General features: G+C 36.4%; 1 protein-coding gene across 11 annotated transcripts in view; it reads left to right on the forward strand.

The window, feature by feature from the left end:
• Nucleotides 1-25,437, forward strand: part of LOC113228109 (plasma membrane calcium-transporting ATPase 2) — a 322,320-nt gene that overhangs the window by 245,404 nt on the left and 51,479 nt on the right. For 9 of the 11 annotated variants that reach the window (XM_026461259.1, XM_026461263.1, XM_026461262.1 and 6 more), the window contains 2 exons: nt 17,407-17,607; nt 23,140-23,148. In XM_026461259.1, the coding sequence (XP_026317044.1) occupies nt 17,407-17,607; nt 23,140-23,148 (210 nt within the window). The remainder of the gene's footprint in view (nt 1-17,406; nt 17,608-23,139; nt 23,149-25,437) is intronic. The other 2 variants (XM_026461260.1, XM_026461265.1) reach the window with 1 other exon arrangement.

Below are 25,437 nucleotides of genomic sequence, written 5' to 3' on the forward strand. Positions count from 1 at the left end.
AGATATATTTATTAACATTAACATAAACATACAAGTACACAGTAAACTTACAAGAAGAAAAATAAATACATATAAACGAAAGAACAGACTGTAGAAATCAAACAACTGAGTAACTGGAATTAGCTAAGTTACTAACTTTGCGTGCATGAGTTTGTAAACATTTATTAAAGTTTAAATATTGTTGCAATCATTAGTGCGGACAATAGCGCATCAGACTACGCATTTTTGTTCGAAAATCGCCTCCAGTACAACGGAACAAGATACGTCAATGTGTAGCTTGATGTGATGTTGACTGTACAAAGATCGAACATTAAGAAAAAAATCCTTCGATCCGGCTGGATTTGAACCAGTGTCTTCTAGCACACCGTGACAGACGCTATGCCAGCTAAGCCACGGAACGAACCAACGGACCTTACCAATTTTTCTATGTGCTTCTTGCAGATCTTTGGCTTTGTATTTAACGACTTTCTAGCCGTAGCGCCATCTGTGAGAAATTGATACATACCGCCTCTGGGTGCATTGAACGATCTATAACCGTCGATTTCTCAATCGAGAAGCAACGAAGCGGTTGTTTTCCAACTGGACTGTGAACGCTCTTAAAAAAATAATTAATAAAGATAATAATAAAAAAAAACACAACAATTCTTTGCACTCTTTGCTTTTCCGCCAATTTGTGGTTTTTTTTTCCCAACAATGCTCTAAGTATAAGAGCTTAACTAAGTAACTTACTTGCAAGTTTTAAATGTGAAGCTGTTCTAGTTTTCCAAGAGGTAGCACTTGAAAGTTTCATAAAGTTCATAGTTATTCATACTTATAAATAAACTCGTTGGTATATAATAAATAATTACACTGTACCGGTTAACTGCGCCCATAAAATCGCAGAGCCGTGCAACGGAACAACAATGTTGCAGTCAAATAATGGCCGCTCTGTTAGTACGAATATATGGCTGGTTATTTTTATTATGTATTTAAAATATTCAATAACTCTTCGCTTCGGTAGCGCCACCTAGCGGCTTTCGAACCGCCTATTAGTCCGTAAATACACAAGGTATCTCGCTTGGAAAACCACTGTGTACTGGGGCCTTAGTGTAAGTTTTCAAATATATAAACATAATTACCCCGTTTGCGTTAAGATTTTAATTTAAACCTTATAAACGTATGATTAAGATCTAAATAAAAATCTTAACGCAAACGCGGTAGTTTAGTTTATTGATTACATATTTACATTCAGATCTCTGATGCATATTTTTCCCTACAGCCACCTGGGCGAGCTCAGATTCAACTTGCCTTTTTATCCAGTGGCGCAGTCAAGGTTTACGGACAAACAAACAAACAAACAACCCAACGTTACGGGCCCATGTCCATCAAAATAAAAACTGAGAAATCATGCTGTATTCCAATTTGTTTTATCAAAATTATCTTTAGCTTTCTTTTTGTCAACATAGTGCTACATTATTAAACCAGACTGGCATACAATGGGCACACCCGTGACCGTGACGTTATGCTCTAACGCATAGTTTTCCAAAGTGAACCCAACGCCCCCGTAGGGACCTCGGAAGCAATTGGGGGCGTTGATGCTGCCCAGGGGGTGCTACTGCATTTGAAAAAAAGACCTGAATAATCTATATAAACTACGATACATACTCGTATGTATGTATATTTTTTTTCGTTATATTTGTTTGTGTTACGTTAATATAAAATATTCGTGTTTTCAATAATTTTTTGTGGTGGTGGCATTGACTTACAATTATATAGACGTCGGGTCCGCGCTAAAAAGTGTCCAAACTTATAGGGCGTTAAAATCGTATACAGAGCGTCATTCACGCTTTAGTCTTCGTTTGTTCGACTGACAGCGAAGCAAGCAAAATTAGACAGTACTGCGATGACATTACAATTTAAATTCAACGTTTTAACTTTTTCATATTCCTTTACATGTCACTACGTTTAAATAGGTTGACTTGGGACATTTTTTTCGTGGCTTTTTTATTAGACCCGTCGTCCATTTATTTGTAAGTCAATGGCCCTACTTTACTTTTTTCAATGTGATAGTGGTAGTTCCTTTTTTGAATACATATCACAGATAAGTCACCGGTACCGCCAAAAAGTTTGAGAACCCATGCTCTAACGCGACAACCTGACTACCCATACATTAACAGCTGATGCATATAAGTATATGAAGTCAATAAATTTTAATCTCAATTTTTTAAACTCGTAAAACTAGTTGTTTGTGTTTGCGATAGGAACGCAATGTTAGTTTCGGGTTAATAAAATAAAACCGCGTATATAGTGTTAAGTTACGTGTGACGTCTGTATAATTTGCATATTTTATTGTTTTAAGGGGGCGTAAAGTGGTAAATGTCGAGTGTATTGAGTACAGTTATGGTCTGGCTACACCGCGGAAGCGGTGCTACATCCGGGCGCAGGAATTTTTGTAACGTACGAGTTTATATGAACAGTTTATAGCCGGCACAGTAAAATCTGCGAAATAATGACACCGTTTACGATAATCATCCCTTAAAAAAATCGTAAAAAAATTACGATATTCAAACATTTTTAACGGACTTCAAAAAAGGAGGACGCTCTCAATTCTCTATGACTGTATATTTTTATGTATGTTACACTAAGGATGACAAACTGGGGGATGAATTCGATTTCGCGCACTTTTCGGTAACCGAATTCAATAAAACTTAAACTTAAAAAAAATGTAATTCCACGAACTTTGTAAGTTGGTGTTTTAGTACTCTTTACTAAGATTATGTAGGATATATGAACACATTTTTAGTGCTTAGACTTTTCAAAACCCGTGTATAATACTTTCACCAAAAACAAAAATAAATCTTTCAAACTTTGTAAATCCTCCCACCCAAATAAAGATCATGTTGCTCTGCCTTAGTGGAAAATGGTAAAATAGAGAAATGACTGGGCGCAGTATATTTTGTTTTGCGAGAAACTAGTAAAGTTACATGTATTTGATAAGAGTAACTTTCCTAATTCCCCTTAACCCAAAAAAATAATCTCATAAATTATTGAACAGCACTCAACGCTAAGTCATAAATAAATAAATAGCATAACCGCGGTTACTCAAGTTTTATTTTTAATATGAGTGCCCCGAACACGTGTTTTACGAGCGCCGCGTCGTATACAACTGTACTATTGCAGCTTCCGGCCTTTTTACGGTTTACTACACTTTTTATATTTACCGTAACATCGATGATCGGTTGAAAGATTACTACGGTATCCTGCTGAATGACACAAGTAAATATTCCTGTCCCATTTTGGGCCTGGTTGAGGTCATTGATCACTTTAGCTTAATTAGGGAATTGAATGGATGAATGGTATTTTAATGGAAATTTAGTAGCAGTGATGCTCCTTGTGAAAGAGTTCGAACCTTACCTGTTTCTGCCACCAAGCAGTAATGTCAGCATTACTGTGTTCCGGTTTTAAAGGGTAAGGATGCTGGTGAAAGTACAGGCACATGGGTCTTGTCAACTTATGTGTCTAGGGTGACGGATGCAGTGGCAGTGCCCCTCAAATCTTTGCAGTTTAAATTTCTGAGTGGCGCTGTAACTGTTAAGGACAGGCATGTAACTTACCATCAGGTGCACGACTTGTTCATCTTGTCACTTGATGTTATAAAAAAAATTGTTATCATTAATTAAAGGTTTCATTATAAACCCCGTGGACGTAGATTAAGAAGCCAAAGGCCGTGAGTTCGAAACCGATCTCGCACATCTAAGTTTCTGGGTAGTTACGTGTGAAATTTAATTTGAAATTTACTATGATCTTTTCGGTGAAAGAAAACATCGTTATGAACCCTGCACGTCGAAGAAGGTTCACAGCCCTCGGAAGTCATCAACCCGCAATTGGCCAGCGTGGCGGACTATGGCATAAATCCTTGCTTGAGAGGAGACCCGTACACAGCAGTGGGACGTACAAATGGGTTGATGTTGATCGTAGAAATTGGAGGCGAAGAACTGGTGACCTAAAATACAAGGTATCTTAGTTCAAGCTAGGCTTAAAATACAGGGTATCTTAGTTTAGTAGCAGTAGACCTCCTTGTGAAAGATTTCGCCCAGGGAAGTACGGCCACATTACCTATTTCTGCCGCCAAGCAGTAATGCTCACGTTACTGCGTTCCTTTTGTACAGGTAAGGGTGCTGGTGAAATTACAGGCACATGGGACTTATCAACTTATGTCTCAGGCTGACCGGCGTAGTGGCGGTGCCTCTATGATCTTTGCGATTTAAATCTCTGAGGGGCACTGCAACTGTTATGGATAAGCGTGATGCATGACTTGTTCGTCCCGTCACTAGGAATTATACAAAAAAGGCTCTATAAATTATCCTATCAAAACTACAATATTTGTTATATATTGTTGCATATTTCTATAGGAAATAAAGAATCTTCTCAATAAAAGTTTACTTACTGAAAAAAGTGTGATAATTTAGGAATACAGTACACACAAATCCGTGGTATAACAAATTCATTCACAAACTTTCGCACGCTTATAACAATAGCCATTCATTATAGTAAAGAGCAATAAATATATTTGCGAAAGTAGTTTACAAAATGGCGTTAGGTTGCGCATTCCTTAAATGCTCGTTACGTTCCTCTGAGCGAACGGAAGACTAAAACGAAATGCTTTTCTTCGCCGAAACGAGGCGAGTTTCGCACGTACTAGTTAAAGAATTTAGTAGCTTCTAAAGAGGATAGGAAACAATAGCTTGTAGCGCTTTTCGTAGTTTTCTAACTGTTAGAATCTTACGCCTAGGAACAGAATACTACCCAGTTTTTACATAAATTCAACGGCCCCACCGACTAAGCGTACGTGTTATAATAATCAATAACCAACTAATTTTACAGGAAGAAATAAAAATATTAAAATTTCATTAACTCTGCACTTGAAGGATTTATTTGAAAGAAATTTATAATTAACAATGTAAATAAATTAATCCGGGGTTTTACGTCGCAAATGGAATTTTAAATTTTTTCGAGTGTATTTCGCCAAAATCTAATAAGTCTTATTCCAAGAACAAGACGCTTATTACTTGAGACTTATATATCGCACAAGACTTAACCAAGAATAGGATATATTCCAAGAATAAGGCGTAAGTAATTAGCGTCTTGTTCTCGGAATAAGACTTATTCGACTTTGGTGAAATCCACCCTCAGATGTGTATTAATTTATTTTTATTTATTTATTTTTTATATAAGAAGCCTTCAAATCAAATCAAATATTTTATTTCTTTGTGACACACAGGTTATAAAGTTGTTACAAGAATGAATTTTGAATCACTATTATCCGCCTTATGGCATACAAGTTAAGTTAAGTTTTCTTAGTTTTAGTAATTCTCATGCAATAATTAGTTAGCCTTTGAGTTACATTAAAATGGACTATTTACCTTTTCTTTCGTGAAAATAAATTAGGAGATTTATACATATATAATAAAGTAACACATCAGCATGATAAAAAGGTGTAAAAACTTTTACACGTTTATTCGGGGATAGGGACGTCTGTGAGTCCTGCGAAATCAAACAATCCACCCAATCAACCCAAACAATCCATATTCATTTATTTACCTTTCACATGGATGATACGGATTAAACTTACATCTATTTTTGGTACCTACATGTGATACCCTGTAAGGACGTAGCAAAGTTACACTGTTAATAAAATTTAAATACATTTCAAGCTTGGGCGTATAGTTAGCGAATATAGATAATTAATCATAATATTGTTTTTATAATTATTATTAAAGATAATTATTACTATTACATTTATATCTTGTAATAAATTATAATTTATCCACTTTAACCAAGTACATATATTCATACACTTATATATTTTAGAGAAAGTATGGTCACATGGGACTTGTCATCTTATATCTCAGGGTGACAGGATCCAAATTCGTTTCTCTAAAACATAGTAATAAATAAATAGCTAGATAGGTAGCTCTTTTATTTGATGAATCACAGTACATTACAAACAAGTTTATGACGTAGGTATAGAGGTCACGATAAAAGAAAAAGGCTAGTCTAGGTTTGCGGATATGGGTTGGAGTGTTATATTGTGTCGGGGTGTAGAGTTGAGTGTACCGTGTCAGCAAAAAGGACCTGGCACAGCATTATGCCGCAATTCACTCGAACTACGACACTGATGGTTCTGCCAGGTGCTAAGGTGAACTGGATAAAAGATGTAATTCTTCTTTTTTTATAATATCAAGTCATTACCCTTCAAAACCGGAACACAGTAATCTGACATTACTGCTTGGCGGCAGAAATAGGTAAGGTGGCAGTACTTCCCTGGACGAACTCTTTCACAAGGAGCTCTACTGCTACTCTATAAGATATGTTAATCTTCATCTGGGTGTGCACGAACGGAGCCTCCCCGCACCGCATACCCTTTCTTTCCTGTACATTTATGGCGCACAGCCGATGTTTTACGCCGATTTACAAATCTTTTCACCACCATGGCAAACATTCTAGTGCACGCCATCAATACGATTAGACGAAGTACCAAAAACTTTTGTGCAATGGATATCTCCATATCTCCAACACACAGAATCAATTAATAATATATTTCGTAAAACTAAACCCCTAGTTTATTTATACTAAATTATTCACTCGCAATTTCGAGCGCTAGCTCGTATAGTATAAATTTTAGCACTAGTAAACAAAAGAGACCGGTGAATCACACGGGAATGCATAAATAACTTTTACCTGACCACTATGCGTACATTACAAGGCGCGCGTTTGCATTAACTCATCCCGCTGTATAAAACGCCACAAATACTCGCTCAAAATTAAATTTACTTAGTTCTTTCCCTGTACAATAAATAAAGACTACAGAAAATATTAGATTGTACACTAATTGTATTCAAAATACATTAAGCTAAAATTAAATTTCCTATAAGCCTGGCCGAATGAACAAAACCGAGGCTTAGATTAAGACGTAAATTACTTAATACAACTAAAGCACAAACGAAAATATACAAACCCTTGCTTATAAGTCTAATAAACAGGTTCTTTTCAGGAGAAAATGAGTAATCCCATAATGTAATTAGTAGGTTTATGTTATGAATAATAAAAAAACATTACCTTACCTTTCCAACATTTGGGCTGTCATAGACTTATTATAATTACTGATTTATAAACTTGTACTTTGTTATTCGCAATGGTATGCGCTTACGCAAGTATAGTAGTCCGTTATAATTTATTTACACAAAGTGACTGTAGAACCCATATATTACTTTTAGATAAATACATTTTTTTTTTTCATTCAATTGTAAAAGCAAAGATGAAACGTTGCTGGTTGAATGAAATGTTTATTATCTGACCTATTTTTCTACACTACTACATATAGTTAATTTGTTTCTTTCTTCTGTGTGAAGCACATTAAGTCCATTTAATTTTTTTATTAAACGACTTAAAAGTAGGATCAGAAACCTACTTTTATTGTTACAAATTGCTTAAGGCGTCGAATTCAAATCTAATGATGCCGAATCGAATGACACGTTTGTGGTACAGAGTCAAAAGCACGTCAAGTTTGATGTTTAAAATTTAAATTTTACTCGATGCTGCTAGACAGAAAGTAGACGAGTGGACTAATCAAAGCTAATTCAAATTCAAATTCAAAATAATCTTTATTTCATAGGTAAGCATTATTACACTTGAAATCGTCACAATGGTTAAACTCTACCGCTCATTCGTAAGGCAGATTCCCCTGAGAAGAATGAGCAAGAAACTCTAGGGGTTGCTCTTTGTAAATATCATTTACAATATTTTTTTTATTATTTGAAACATCAGAGATCGAGACTACCTCCATGAGCTAAACGGGTTACTACCACGGATTTTTGTCATCCAAGTACGCAGAAGTTGTATAATAACCTTTAGTATAAAGTTTTTGTTTCACTATAGTTTTAAACCTCGTGTAAGGCAAATTTTGTATATCAACCGGAATCTTGTTATAGAAGCATATACATTGCCCCTTAAATGATTTTTTGACTTTGTGAAGACGACTATCAAGAAAAGCTAGTTTATTTCTATTCCTCGTATTAATGTTATGTCTGTCACTATTTTTCATAAATAAATTACTATTCCTTTTAACTTAAATTACATTCTCATAAATGTACTGTGAGGCTAGTGTAAGAATGTTAATTTCCTTAAACTTATCTCTCAAAGATACTTTGGGGCCCAGATTGTAAATTGCCCTAACTGCACGTTTCTGCAGGACAAAGATTCTGTTGATATCGGCGGCATTACCCCAAAGCAAAATGCCGTATGTCATTAGACTGTGAAAGTAGCTGAAGTAAACCAATCTAGCGGTTTCGACGTCTGAAAGTTTCCTTATTTTTTTAATCGCGTACACTGCAGCTACCTCGAGACACGAATGCAACATAGCAGTATTGAGAGATCACGCAAAATAGAATAGAATAGATAGAATAGAATAGAATAGACATTTATTGCAATGCCACAACACATAGATACAAAAAAAAAATAATGTTGATAACACTAAAAAATGAAAAGAATTAATAAACACAAAAAAAAACAAAAAAATACAAATAAAAAAAACAAAAAAAACCATAAAATAGGACCAAACAGACAAAACAAACAAAATAGGACAAAGCAGACAAAAAACAAAAAAGTAAATATAACGACTACAAAATTAAATGTTGTACTGCCATTTGTGCGGTTGTCTTCAGTTGACTTCGGTTGACTTCATTCAGCTTATGCCACAGCCATAATTGACTGTAGCGCTGGTTTTCAATAAACCCTGAGCTGAGATGAGTGTGAGTGTGACAACGAGGCGTGAGACAGGGAGATGTGATATCTCCAAAGATGTTCACTGCTGCGTTGGAGGATATTTTCAAGCTTCTGGACTGGAAAGGACTTCGCATCAACATCAATGGCGAGTACCTAACACACCTTCGATTTGCCGATGATATAGTTCTTATGGCTGAGACCTTGAGAGACCTGAACACAATGCTCGAAGATCTTAGTAGTGTTTCCCAAAGAGTGGGTCTTAAGATGAACATGGACAAGACGAAGATCATGTCGAATGTTCATGTTGTACCCGCTCCAGTTAAAATTGGGAGCATTACACTCGAAGTTGTTGACCATTACGTATACCTGGGGCAGACAGTCCAGTTAGGTAAGTCCAACTTTGAGAAAGAGATCTCTCGTCGAATCCAGCTCGGATGGGCAGCGTTCGGGAAACTCCAAAAAATCTTTGCGTCCAAATTACCTCAATGTCTCAAGACGAAAGTCTTTGACCAGTGTGTGTTGCCAGTGATCACATATGAATCAGAAACGTGGTCCCTCACTATGGGCCTCATAAGAAGGCTCAAGGTCACTCAGCGGGCAATGGAGAGAGCGATGCTGGGTATTTCCCTGCGTGATAGAATCAGAAATGAGGAAATCCGTAGGAGAACTAAGGTAACCGACATAGCTCGAAGAATTGCTCAGCTGAAGTGGCAGTGGGCGGGGCACATAGCTAGGAGAACCGATGGCCGTTGGGGCGGAAAGGTTCTTCAATGGCGACCGCGCACCGGACGACGCTCAGTGGGTAGGCCCCCCACCAGGTGGACCGACGATCTGGTGGAGGTCGCGGGAAGCCGATGGATGCGGGCAGCGCAGGACCGATCGTCGTGGAGATCGTTGGGGAAGGCCTATGCCCAGCAGTGGGCGTCGTATGGCTGAATGATGATGATGATGAGATGAGTGACGAACGTGCGTGTCGCCAAATAAAATAAACTAAAATGTTTAATAAACTAAAATACTTCAATATTTGTATATGCATTCTTTGTACATTGTGTTACTACTGTGTGTATTATAGATTGTAAAAGTTCGTAAGTAAATATAGCAATAAAATATATAAATATACCTATTAGACGGTAGGTAGGCGTTTATAGTGTGGTGACGTAATTACGTAACAAATAAAATTATACAACACGATCGCTCCGAGTCAGGTTGCAACGAAAGATGCGCGGACGGAAAATTGGACACACAAACAATGAGGTTGTTTAGGTTAATCTGCTTTAAAGGCCAACGAGACACTCCATCTGTAGATAACCTACATTCCAAATCTTCAGAATTATTTGCCTTTGAAAATGATACTATTTTTTGTTTTACTCAACATGCGCAAACATGAAAATTAAAACGACTGTAAGTCCTCGCCAGGAGTAAAGAGTAATTTATTTGACACATTAACGGATTCAGCAAGCACTTCGCAAATTGTAGCTCCTATTTCTCCCTTTACCATAGAGTATAATTTCGTAACCTATTCCGATATTATACCTATGCATATAACAGTTTTTAAACTTTATTCGCATCGAGGTTAAACATATTTTGAGAAGAAGTTTTTTTGTCGTGAATATCCAAAAGGGGCACTTAATGCCTTACAAACTTAGAAGGGCCTTATTAAGTTTTTTTAGAATAGAATAAGTGCTCATTTGACTTTTATCTCAACTGATGGAAAGTGACGATGATGTCGACGATGGAGCGTGCACACCTGAATAATGCCTACTCACTCCCAAGGTTCGGGGAATAAGTTTGCAGGCAAGGAATTCCATACCCGTTCGCCATTTAAATGTGGAAGCGTAATGCTTCGTGCGAATTTTTGGAATATCCACAACATAAGGGTGGAACCGCAGCCGCCAGCGTCTAGTTAAATTAAATAAAATTAAGTTCCTGAATGAGCTTTTAAAATGCTTTTAAATTTTAAAAAGGAATGTTTGTTTTACAGGAATCTTAATCCAACATCTTTTTGATGATTTCAACAAATCACCGACATTTTCTGTTATATATTCCACGATCGAATCGATGAAAACTTATCAATTATTTTTCTAAATTTAATTACAACTAATAAGTTTTGAAGTGGACTGTGTGAGTATGGAGTGAAGAAGGCGACAAAATGAGCGCAAATATGAGTGAAACGCAATAACAAAATATAATTCAACGAAAACATACAAAAACAAAAACCGTAGCAAAAATAGGAAATGAAACTATTTTTCCGGATTTAAATCGCGTATATTTGTTGTTTCAAACAAACCGACGTTTCGGGCCCTTTACAGGACCCATGGTCACGGTTGACTGGTTTGTTTGAAAAAACAAATATACGCGATTTAAATCCGGAAAAATAGTTTCACAATAGTGTAACAATTGCGAAAACCTAAGAACTCGATACGTAGCAAATATATTAAAAAAATAAAACGCAAGAAGTTCGCGACAGTTTCATTTACTATTTCCTTTCAGATTTCAGAGTTCCACAAAAATGTTTTTCGCAATATTTTTATTCAGATAGCTAGGATCCATTGGTTAATATTACAAAGATCTTACAGTTATTGTTGGAAGTAATGCTGGTATACATAGTCATTAACTAGTTTACATGTTTGTGTATGGGGAAATCGGATTCACACGCAAACACCTCCAGAATACGGTTGGTGCTGGTCCGCAATCTGCTCATCAGTGAGGCAGCTCTGCACAATAGCGTTAAATATATCTGTGCGTGCTTCAGCGACCTTTGTGATGCGCTACAGAAACGGAGTAACTCCACCAGCACTCGAAAACCGTTGTTATACTGAATTCTAAGAGCAATAAGCTATTTCTAAGGACTGTTTTTTAATAATACCAAGTGACGGGACGAACAAGTCGTGCGCCTGGTGATAAGCGACACGGCAATCCATACATTAAATCGCAAAAATCTTAGAGGCACTGCCACTGCGCCCGTCACTCCGGGACATAAGTTGACAAGTCCCATGTACCTGTGATTTCCTTAACAGCCTTACCAATGGTCACGTTACTGCTTGACGGCAGAAAATAGGCAAGGTGGCAGTACTTTCCTGGACGAACTCTTTCACAAGGGCTCTAATGCTACAAATAGATAAAAATATACTAGATAATTAATTCTTCATTCGCCCGTCATCCTGAGACATGAGTTGACAAGTCCTATATGCCTATATAATTTCACCCTTAACCTTCCAAACCGGAACGCAGTAATGCTCACATTACTGCTTGGCGGCAGATATAGGTAAGGTAGCAGTACTTTTCTGGACGAACTCTCACAATGAGCTATACTGTTAATATAGCTTACGTATCCCCAGTAGCTGCTACCCATACCCCTCTCCAATTCCGTACACCTACGCAGAATATGTTTTAAGATAACCTGGATTTTTGCGAGGCCCTCTTAATTCGCCCTCGGCTTACTGAGGTAGCATGTTTTGTTTCCCTTTTTAAGACCGTTTATTTCTTGTTTCTCGTTTTTTGTGCCGTAGTACATAAACGTTTGTGTAATTAAGGGCGTTGGTTTATTAAGAGTATGATAAAAACATATATTTTTGTGGTTTGAAATAAACCTTTTTTGAAATATCTTGCAGTTTATTTGCTGCGCGCCGGAGTGTGGGCATCTTTATGTCTCTTTTGGCACTTTTGTCTTTAAACCCACCTACTTAAGACTGTTTTGGCAATGTTAATAAGTAGCTAATCCCTTTGTACGCTATTTTTAGATGAACGCTGTATTTATAATCCGAAAACGCCTAAAGGACCAATTTGTAATTCAAATTACAATTTCCAAACTTAGGAAAAACACGCTTTGTTCGTTTATTTACACGGCATCCACAATCATCTGTGTGATTACATTAACTGCATTAGAAAGACGAATGATCTTTCTCTAACAGCGCGGGAATACGATGCCGGGTCATTATCTACGCGTAGGGCTGGTACTAAGAATATATTGTGTTGATATACCCACGATACTCACAAAGTGTGAGGCTTCCACATTTATGTGGCGTACATGAGCTTATAGCATTGGAGTGGAATTTCTTTCCTGCAGATTTGTTACCTGAATGCTATAAGTTAGACCCAGGCGAAAGTGAATAGGCATTTTATAGGTGTACATACTCCATTGTCAACCTCATCGTCACTTTCCATCACCAGAGACAGAGGTCCGTTTAAAAATTTTAAAATGTATGAGTATATAATGTATTTCATTACATTTTCGCTATTTTGTCCGTGGTGTGGCAACCTGGTGAAAACAGAACACGAGTTTCACCAGTCTCCTACAAGTCTTGTTGGCAACCCTGCAAATGTCATTTTACTCCATCTTCAAAAAAGGCAGACTATATATTTATACAAGATCAAGAGCATTGCAAGGTGGCCCAGTGGGAGAGCAGTTGCTTCTCGATTGAGAGGATTACGGTTCGAGCCAATGTAGTGACATGTACTGTATGGCTTTAATTTCTAAAATACGTAAATTTGTAAGTGTTTAGTAGCAATACCTGTCGTTAATGATGAAAGAAGTCATCATGATGAAACCTGCGTATGAAAGAAGTTTCACAACATTTGGAAAACGCGTGAGCTCCCCCAATCCACATTGGGCAATCGTGCAGTGGAACGTAAAATGAGTTGATCATGATTATTCTTATATTGTGCATTGAAGTCGCACCCTGCGATAGAAAATTTTGAAATTCAATCACATTATTTGTTTTTTTTTTTATGATATCAAGTGATAGGACGAACACATCAAGTATATAACCAGAAACAGAGACGAAATAAGGGCCATCCATCCCTGGGAACTCGTCAGGCAAATAGGCCTTATATCACTTTTAAATATCAATTGTCGTTTGCGCTGAAATCACAAATTAGAAAGCTGAAATAGTACAGAGCCAAGAACTGACCTGTGTATACGTCTCCGTATATTTCAAAAATATTCTGTATTTATTGCAATAAAGATAATATCTCCGTACTTCCGTAGCTGTTCAACCCGTATGAGATTACTGAGTCCACCAATGCTAAGTACATGGTTCTTAATGTTTTGTATGGAAGCTTATAACGAAGAACAAAGAGTTTAGCCAGTAAAACACGCAATTTATCACAAATTAAGGCAATGAAACTTGCTATCAATCATTATTCCAAGGTACGTGTGATGTTGGACCACGTCTATTGGTTTGCATTACAGGTATTGGTAGGCTTTTGAACGTGTAGACACTGATGTTCATGGACCAAGATGATAGGTTGTGTAGACTTAGTTTTATATGACGATACTATGTGCATTACTTTGGTTTTTTGTGCGTTTATAACAAGACCAACATCGTGCGCCCAGTTACACGCAGTATCAAAGTTATTTTGCATAACTTTTTGAGCAGTCCCTACGTCTAAGTGTGAGTAGACATTTATCGTCCGCGAACTGGTACACAGATCCTTCCGCAAACAAGTTACACATTTCGTTTACGTACATCAAGAATTGTGTGGAGGCAATATTTGAACCCTGTGCTGTGCCTTACTCCGGTAATATCTAGTCACTAATTCCTCCGTTTATGCTGACTGCGGTATACCTGTTTTCATGATAGTTTTTAAACCATTCTAATAACGGGCCCTGTGTACCATTGTCATACAGTTTATCGTAAAGTGTATTTAGGTGTAAAGTTTCAAATGCTTTGCTAAAGTCTATAAACGAAATTATCACATGTTTGTCTTCGTTTAAATACACGTTCACTTCATTAGTGAAGTCTGATATTAGTTGATTAGTGTTCCGACCCTTTTGAAACCCGTATTGCTTTTTGTTTATGATGTTATTTGCCTGTAAATAATTATTAATTTCGTTACTAAAATATGCCTCTATTATTTTGTCAAACAAGTGAAACAATTGCCGACACCCGTCAATTGTTTCGAATTTGAGCTGGCCAATCGCAGCGCAATTGTCACCGTAATGATTTGGCCGTAATAGTTTTCAATTAAATGACGTTTGTCTCTATTTCTGGTTATATACTCGATGGACGAATAAGTCGTGCGCCAGTTAGTAAACGACACGTATGTCCACAACAGATGCAATGCCACTCAGAGCTTTAAATCGCAAAGATTTGGGGGACACTGCTACTGCATCCGTCACCCTGAGACATAAAGAAAATTTGTTGATAAGTGAGGCACATGGGCCTGTAATTTCACCAGCACCCTTCCCCCTCAAAACCGTAACACAGTAATGCTTACATTACTGCTTGGCGGCAGAAATAGAGAGATGGCAGAACTTCCCTATACGAACTCTTTCATAAGGAGCTCTACTGCTACTAAAATATTTCTGGGCTGACATATGTAAAATCTTTAACAGTAGATGTAAATCAAGTCGTCTACCACATACGTGTAACTTTGTACAACCCTACCAGGCCCACCCATGCCCCGCACCCCTCCTCTCCATGATGGATGGTAATGCATTGTCTTTGCACCCCTTATATTGGGTTAAAGTATTTTGTGAAATTCATCATCTTTCTTTTGCCATTTGTAAATTACGTGTATTATTCAGAGCTGTGTTTTTCTTCTCTTCGTATTTATAGAGATAGTTATCCCCTTTATCTTTCTGCTTGTCTGAAGAATACGAAATATGATAATGACGCTATTGCTTTTCTTACATTAACAATTCATTTTACCTTGTTAATGCTTCAGGTCAACTTATAATAGTCCTTTTAAACTTTGGCCTTTTCAAAACAACTATTTACCATGGGTAACCTCTGCACTTACCGAACTGTCGTTCGCTTTAAATCTCTACTACTAATAATTTCTTCATTACACGAAAACATCTTCGAGAACTGACCTCTAATGAATTTCTGAAAATACATTTAAATTTGAAAACGTAAGATTTTCATTTTGTGACACTATTTGTTTCAACATGCGAAATATAATTTCCATATCTGTTCCATATTAGGTAAATATTAATAGTTCATTCTTCGTACCTATTCAACGTATACTTTCTTTCTTTTATAATAACATTTTTTATAGATTTTTTTAATAAACTTAACATTGATAACCTTTTACCTCCATTATGTCAGTTCACAGATCAAAAATTGAATTTCTATAATTGTATTTTTTATGCTGAAATTAGCATTTCATGCATATTAGTTGAGGAACGGCATTATCCTTCGTGCAATTTGAACGGATGCCAAGAAAGCTTCGTTCACTGCGCTTCGATTACAAATGTTTTTTAAATGTACAAAACTTGAACTAGGTACCGTAGAGATAAGACCATGCTTATAACATTCGTTGTAAAATAGTCCATTTGACAGACAGACTGTATGAAACAGCCGTTTTTGGTTCTCCATTTCAGAGGAGTTTTCGACGGTGAAAGCTGTTTGCGCTTATAAATATAAGCTAATAAATAAATCAGTTCCTTATAATCATCAATTAATCCTATAAGGGTTCGACATGATAATTATAAATGTAATTATCGTGATAAAATATACCTTAATTTAATCTTAATATTTATAAAATTAATATCTATAAAATTTATTGGAACAACAAAATGCGACTGCTGGCAATGTCATGCCATGTGTTTGTATCAGAGCGTTATCGTCATGTTTATTTAGTTTTCTCATTGTTTGCCATTTTTATTCAAATATTAAAGAGATAAAATTATTAATCAGTATGGATAATTATCGTGATAATTATCAAAGAAAATAAACATTTTGATAACTCGAATCCTGCTTAGGATTATAAACCGGTGTTTTTAACAACTATGTGACCTCACTTGAAGCTCAGCCCAAAAACAATTCAAATTGTATTGAAACTATGTAACCGAAAACATCGACATTTATTATTAAGTGAGAACCGAGCGAAATGTTTACCGACCAGCAATAAAGAAAAACTTGCGTTTACGGTTTAAGGCCATTACTTTCCGTTACACATTACACTTTACCCATCTCTTGGATTCCACCCTTAACACTAAGGTATACCCTAGGGAACAATCTAGAGTGGGCGGTTCTTTTAAGCATCCATATTATTTAAGATTGCCAAGGCCGATATCCCTTAGATTCAGAAACAAATTCGTTTATGACCTGAGATCGAAATCGTCAGAGTAGATAATACCTCCCTCTGAAATCTCGGAATTATTATGTTGTATTTAGTTCTATATTTTTGATGTGTAACTAGCAATTATTTCTTTACTGCGGTATTTGGGCAAAAAGATTTGTAATTGTAAGTAAAAATATGACTGCTTTGCCTTTATTTTTAATTGTTCCGGGATCTCAGAGAGAGTTATTATCCACTCTATGTGTATTACTTGAAATTTTGGCAAATTTAATAGCAGAGTAGACTATTTCAATATTAATTGTTGATAATAATAAAGTCTAACACCTCAATTTCAGGGTCGGGTCGTACCCTCTTTCGAACAAAAATAGAATCATAAAAATCGGTTCACAAATGCCGGGGCCGGAGTTATCACGTAACATACATACAAAAAACAGAAAGAAAAACATAACAGTCGAATTGAGAACCTTAAAAATCGAATCATAATAGGCATTCCTAGCTCCAGCGATATCTGGGACGACCAACTAGTCTTCATCCAGTAGGTCGACCCAAATAGACTCTATAACGAAGTCAGTCAATAATAACAAAAAATCTAATTAACGTATTGTTTGTCCACAGGTCTTAGCGGTTCGAAAGCGGACTTGCAGCATAGGCGGGAAGTGTTCGGTTCGAATCTAATTCCCCCTAAGCCGCCCAAGACGTTCCTCACGTTAGTATGGGAGGCGTTGCAGGACGTCACCCTTATCATCCTTGAGGTAGCCGCTGTTGTATCGTTGGGCTTGAGTTTCTACAAACCGCCCGATGACCCTAATGCTATTGGTGAGTTATTTTCTTTACTTCATACCTTGAAAACTTTACATTACACTCTTGAAAACACCATTGGCGATTTTCTACTGCAAGATTATTTTATGCAAAAGAGAGCATTACTGCTCATGATCTGATAGAGAAATCACTATCGCACGTCTGGCTACATCTTAAAGTATACAGTCACAAGGTATTTTGTAAATATTTATTGGCCTGTTTAATTTCATAACAAGATCACAGTATATAAACTACAACGAAACCGTAGAATGAATAACGATACGTCTTTGGCACTCAACCCGTTCATTAACAGTATTTAAGAGCCCATTCTATTTCAGGTCGAATTAAAATTTTTCCCGTTCCATTTTGTTTGGATCGCGCGGTAGGCTCACTGGCTTTGTTTCAGAAATGAAAAAAACTGTTCACACGACATTAAAGCCATTTGAAAAATGTATACGTATACTATACGTGTTCTACTTAGTTCACTTGATATTAAAAAAAACATTGGTATATGTAAAGTACCTATCTAATACAGCGGTTTTCTTGTAAAATTTCGAGTAAGTTTATGTTTTTTTTCTATCGTGACAATTTTTAGGAATCGTGTTTTCACACCGTATAGTAATCAGTGTATATCCTCAATTTTACTATATATTTTATCTACACAAATATCATAAACTCTCTATAATGTATTCAAAAAACGCAAATTACGACCAGCATAAAGGTAAATTGTTTTCTTAGGACAAATTTCTTAAAATGTTATTATTGCTTCATAATAACATCGAATTCCATGTTTCGATGTTATTATTTTATTCCAATTTCGAACATCTCTGAAAAACAAAACAATATGATTGGACCTCAATTCTAATATCGTCGAGATGAAGTTTTATTCGAAATGAAATGTCAATAGCAAACAATTTTGACAATTTCACACGTTACTTGATATAAAACGACATGATAGTTGGGGCCGATTCTAATTTGTCTTTAAATTTAAAATAAAAACTACGGTTGTGTGACATGCGTGAGAAAAGTTTTATTTGCCGCCATTTCGCCAGTCGTAACATGCGGTTCCTGAACACATCACAGAGAGCTTATAATAAGTGTATAGATAAAGCAGTGTATGTAACCGTACATAATTAGGCATTAAAACACTCGGGAGATGTTTTATGACACTCGCCTGTCGGCTCGTTTCGTAAACCCACACTACCAGTTACATAAACTACTATTTTCAAAGTGATTGATTCAACATCTTCTCTGTTATGCGTAATCAACCAAAGCCATTTAAGGTAGTATAGACACTTAAATAGTACAGCTCACGAAAATGTCACTATATTTCTTGCCGTAGTGCTTATGTATATTGAATCAATATTTTATAAAATATTCAATGTAATTTATTGATTATGCCAGTACGTTGTCGATACTTCTCTATGGAGTAGCAGTAGGCGTCGACTACACAGAAAGCACTTGGGAATCGCAGTGTAAAGCCCGTAGTTGGTTTTTTGAGATCCATGTAGCGAATCGGGGTACCCCGTATTTTCACATACTATTCTGTTTAAATTTACGGTAAACGGTGTTACTGTCCCTCAACGGGTTAAGATTAAAATTCAACTCGGAATTATTTTCTTCAACATAAATTTTAGGTATGTTTTTTATTTACGGACACAAACTTAGTTTTTTACATCTCTTAAAAACCACTCATACATACAGATTTGAGTTTCGATTGGGGCTAGAACAGGACCGTTTCCTGACTTGTCGGTGTCGTAGCGGTGCGGTATCTGTAAGCTCGGTATACGCAGTAATACGCAGCAGTATTATATTTCAGTGTGCGCTTCCTGTTTGGCGCGGTATACCGTAAACCGAAACGATTTCTTCCCGCTCCTGTCCAAACCGCGCCAACCGGGAAGCGCACATTGAAATATAGGCGCTCGGTAAGCATTCGATACGGCGTATACCGACCGTATCGACGCCGCACCACTACCGCACCGCCAAATCAGGAAACGGCCTAAGAATGTATGACAACGCGATTTGACTGTTTCGAACAGCTTCAACTTCGAAAGTAGTCGCGAAATGATCTATAGTGGGGAAACGGAATTTTTGCCTCGAGAGTAGTGCCCCTATTGTAGTGTTTGTATAAGTGTCATATTACACCTTTCTAAAACAATAAATGTAATGCATTTAGTTTACTAGTCAGTAAACCCTGACACAAACTATTCACTACTAAAGACATTATTGCAGTGGTAAATCACTAAATGAAATTAAACATTGCGGCATCCGTTGTTTAGCAAACTAAAACATGACAAAGCAAATATTTTGGCCTATAGATCAAAAGGATTTTAATACTTCTGCACATTTGAAATATTTAATGCTTGTTGCTGATTTTCGTTAAACTATTTAGGTTTGTTTACGTTCTGTTCAATGAACACTAATTCGTTGTAATATTGTTTCTTTTTAGACTAAAATAAATATCTGAAAGTGACAATGTGTACTTTACGATGTAGCAAGTTAGCCACAAAAATGGATGCGGATTTAAGCGACCCTTTGGTATAATAAAGCCACATGTGACCATAAGTCATAAAAGCTTAAGACATAACAAAAGCTAGTCTCTAGGGAGAGGTTTTTCAAAAACCTCACCGCAGCCGGTATCTTTACAATTGCCTCAACTGACGTCGATGTCGCTTTTTGATCAAATGTATTACTGAGATTTTTTGTGAAATAAGTCCACTAGTTTTGATATGATTATTAATACAAAGCTCGAACACATGGAACAATCGTGAAGGTTTTTCAAAAATCTCTCACTAGATGTCACCACGGCGACGAATGCCGAAAGCCAGTACAAAGATCCATGACAAAAAACACATAGGAGAATTTCGACAGCTCGGTAACTTGATCTGTGGCTCAAGCAATGCTACGGTGCAACATGGTCGTGGGTTCATGTCCCATCGGTCCAAGAAATTTTTCTGTGTGGACGATCTTTGATGATCTTTCATAACAAAACTAGTGGACTTATTTCATAAAAAATGTCAATAATAATTATAACTTTTTTATTAAAAAAAACCGACCTTCACCAAAAGTTGGTGAAATTACATCTATTTGCCAAGTTTTATTAAAATCGGTTGACGGAAAATTACTGAAATCCAATAAACCTGATTCATCCCCTAATTTTCCACCATTAGAGGTGGAATATTTTCTCCAGTTGGGAACACCACTGAGAAACCTTTCCAACAAAAAAAAAGAATCATCGAAATCGGTTCACAAATGTCGAAGTAATCGCGTACACACTAAGAAAAATACAGTTCAATAAAGAATCTCCTCCTTTTTTTTGTAGTCGAATAATACAGATTACATGAAACAAATTATGTATATGACGTTTAATAACTCTTAACTTATCGACTAATTTTGTTCAAAAAAATCTTTAATCTGTCCTAAAACTTGTCGTATTGCAGATGTGGCCTTATTACACCAAGTCTGCGAGTTACTTATCTTACTTTCATAATCGTAACCTTAATGGGGCCCAGTATCTATAACATCAAAACGGAGAATAGCTGCGTTTTATCAATCATTAGCATTTCGTTATTAACATCTCCGTACACTTTAGCCACATGCTTCTGGGTCCTCAAAAAAGACTTACAATTATATGGACGTCGGGTCCGCGCTAAAAAGTGTCCGAACTTATAGGGCGTTAAAATTGTATACAGAGCGTCATTCACGCTCTAGTCTTCGTTTGTTCGACTGACGGCGAAGCAAGTAAAATTAGACAGTACTGCGGTGACATTACAATTTAAATTCAACGTTTTAGCTTTTTCATATTCCTTTACATGTCACTACGTTTAAATAGGTTGACTTGGGACATTTTTTTCGTGGTTTTTGTATTAGACCCGTCGTCCATTTATTTGTAAGTCAATGGCCCTACTTTACTTTTTTCAATGTGATAGTGGTAGTTCCTTTTTTGAATACATATCACAGATAAGTCACCGGCGCTCCGTAGTAAAACTTTTGGAAACAAAAATTTAAAAAAAATAGATTGCGCTGTACATTGACGCCTCCAAGCTTATTACAATTTTTGTCACGAGCCCATTACATTGTGTGGTGTGTGGCCCTAAGCTTCCCTATAACTACTAAGGTTTATAACAACATGCAGGTAGGTGACTTTGTTGCAACAAAAGTTATTGAATCATTGTTATTGCGTAGGAAAAGCTTAGACATAGAAAATCGATGTCTTGTTGCAGTAAAAAATTTAGAATTTTGTACTTTTAAATATAGATATATACAATTCTGTGTCGTTCGTTAGACAATGTTAATTCTATTAGATAAATGGAACACAAAAAATACTATTTTCGTAACAGTGACACAAAGGAACAGATGTTATTAATGAACAATATTTTTTTGGTGATTTATGATAAATTCCATTATTAATCGAGATCCGTTACCGGACCGGAGTCGCCTCTTTGAAGTAGTAAACGTTGGACAGGCGTATAGAAGGCGCCGCGCAAACGTGTGTCTTGTCTTGGTTACAACCAACCAGCAACTAGAAGCGAATATTCTATTTTCATACAATAATATATATAAATAAAATTTACAATTGCAGTCGCAGCAACCGAACATAGTCGCCGGTTGCGGCAACCGTAATTGTATGAAAATAGAATCTTCGTTTCTAGTTGCTGGTTGCTTGTATCTAGGGCTTGCTCTCGGGAAATCCCGGTTCCGAAAATACTGTGAAATCCCGGCATTGACGAGATGCAATCAGTCCCGGTACCGCGATTATAGATTACCGATACTCCAGTTTATAGCAAGGAACTACTTACCTACTGAGCCATGAGTAATATCGCACGTTGGCAACTTCGCACGGAGGTTTTCGCTATTACAACGCAACTTAAACTTTATTAATACTTAAGTAACTACAATGTGATTTTACGATATTATGTTACGTTAAATTTAATAGTAATTATCTCTCAAATAAATATTTTGAATATACCTTTTTTTTATTAAAGAATGAAGTTTTTCTTTATTATTTATGCTATTATTATTGCATGAATATGAATAGGCACGAATAACCCGGAAAAAGCATACTAACTGGTTACAGTTTAAGCTTTTCAAGAAGTACCGGTAATACCAGAAGTACCGGTACTGAGCTAAGCCCAGTACCCAAAACCAAAATTTTAGGAACCGGATCGGTTCTACTAGCCTTACTTGTATCCAACACAAGAGTCACGTTTGCGCGGCGCCGAACTCGCAGACAACCAAAGGTTTTGAAGTGACCACTACTGGAACGTGCAGTGTAGTCCAACTCTCCCACTAGTGGCTGCATGGAGAAGAATGAAGACGATTTAGTGCTCTGATAGCGGATTTCAATGGTAGCCTTCAGATGACTCGTATTTTAATGATTACTGTACCATAAAAACAAAACGAATACTGTTCATTACTAATGTAGGTCCCTACAATATACAACCAAAAAAAGGTTATCGCGAGATGATCGTATCACACATACACTGTTACAATAATATGTAAAATTAATGAGTGTATTTTCTTTTTCAATAACAATATGGATATCGTTAGATGAAATTGGTAAGACAAACTATAGATAAGAAGTAACACTGCTCGTTTTTTTAGCAATGTACTCAAGCAATTAATAGTATGTTATGAAAAAACGTATACGATGGTCTCAATTCTGGTGCATATTTATTCAAATAGAAACTAATTTTAGATGCCTAAAAATTTTCACCGTTTTAAACTGATATGAAAAGTGACAATTAGAGATCGGTAAAATTAGTTTTGCTTTTGAGGCGTACTGCACGGAGTTCATGCCCTCGTTTATGTCATGATTTATAACTATATATAATAGTTACAATTTAAAATGCAACTAAATCAATTGAATGTGGTTTTCCGTAATTATTTGTTACCGATTCTGCTATGCTCGTTAAAAATTTAAGAAGAGACCCGATGTGGACACCTAGACTGCCTTGACTTTATGATTTCGGCCGATAGTTCGTGCCTTCTCTATTTTTAATGCATCATCCTTTATATTTGAAAATCAACGCCTAAAATTTTATCAATTTTTGTTTCATTTCAGTTAAAAGCATATCAGAATCGCTACCCTGTCTTGCACTGTGTTGAATTTCAGTGTTTAGCCGCATTTTAGGTGTAATGGTTTGTTGTCAACATTTTAAATACGACGTCATAGTTGGACCAAAATTTCATGAAAAATATTTAATTTACCCTCTGTTTCACTTACATGAAACATTACAAGCAAGATCTCTTCGTAGTCATCGGATTCTAGTAGATATACAGTCACATTATTCTTCATGAAATTTAGATCGTCTTCTACTACTACTTTGAATTCGTCATTTCCCATCCCTTCTAAATGTTCAATATCTATGTTTTCCGCCTCCATAGTTTTTACACTATAATGTGGACTGAAAATAAAATCGGAAACCATATAAATTGACTACCCTTCTAAGTAAAAAAAGCATGCATCCATCTTAAGCATGTCGACTGTCTTTCCCCTCTGTACTTAAAGACGCCAATTACGTTGATTTTCTTATACTCTAAATTTTATAGGTCTAAAGACAGTATCCTCAGCAAAACTATCAATATTAATCGAAAAATTATATGTTTTTTTAATATCGTACATATTGATAGTGGAAACGATATTGTTTGATATTTTACATTTGTATAGCTCCTGTATAAATATTTGATAATGAATGTGGGAATACCTCAAACCTTTAGACCTTTCAAATTTAGTTTAGAACTACAGAATTGGCTCTATACAGTGTTTTATTATAGTAATTAATTAATTGGTTATACGAGAAACCATGGCGGAAATTTTAACATTGATTTAGTTGCAAGAACTTGAGTACAGATCGAGTAGTAAACGCACCCCTACCCTGTCTTACCTTTGTGCTTGCTAAATAATATGTATTCCTTGTTTTGTCATTGTTATATCCTTAAATTATTAATTAGGTGAAGATGCGTTCATGGGTTTTTAATTTAATTTAATAAAGGTCCATTGTACCTAGTATTTAGTAAATAAGGAGACATAAAACTCAGAGTAATAGTTTTGACGACCTCGGTAGCCCAACTGTTTGCACTGTAGATAGTATAGAAGAAGGTCCCGAATTCGGTTCCCGATACGACCAATTTGGAAAATGAACTTAAAAGTAATGCCACGAACTGAATTCCGTTGCTCTAGTTGGTGTTCATAGTACAAGGAATTCTCTTGTTTGAGACCAGGTAATTGGTGTGGTTGCCTGGAACATAATTAGTTAAAGCGCTCATACTATAGTACAGTTACACGGTTTAAATAAATATATTATACCTACCTGTCCCAAACAACGTTTTCATTTGGACAAAAATTGTTGTCGTAAGGTAGTGTCCACTTTCTGTTTCTGTCCCTCGAAGATAGGTAAATATAGTCTACCTACCTCGATCACTGTTTATTACTGTATGTATGTACATACATTCTTATCAATTTCCATTTCTCTCTCATCACTCATAAGCGCCATCAGCACATCCCGCCCTCTCCCTTTCACCATTGGACATCCAAACGTACGGCGGGATATCCTTGTTTGATCGATACTCCCTTTAGGCGTACTAAGCGCTTTTCGTCATCCCTTATTATGCGCACAGCCTTGGAATGGAATTACCCGCCTGCGACTGTGTTTCTAAGCACGTACAACCCAAGTATCTTTAAGGTGCGGCTGAATCTTCTGGGCGAGCTAGTTCCAGCGTAGATCCTATCTTTGCTTAAGGGCTAAGCAGTGGTCAAGAACAAGTCCTTACCTTTACGTTCCTTATCTTTATCCCGTGCCTTTATGTTACTTAAAACCTGTCATCAGAAATTAAGAAACTCTTCCC

Source organism: Hyposmocoma kahamanoa, unplaced genomic scaffold, assembly GCF_003589595.1.
Source record: "Hyposmocoma kahamanoa isolate Upper Pololo Valley unplaced genomic scaffold, ASM358959v1 224, whole genome shotgun sequence".
Classification (NCBI taxonomy): Eukaryota; Metazoa; Arthropoda; class Insecta; order Lepidoptera; family Cosmopterigidae; genus Hyposmocoma; species Hyposmocoma kahamanoa.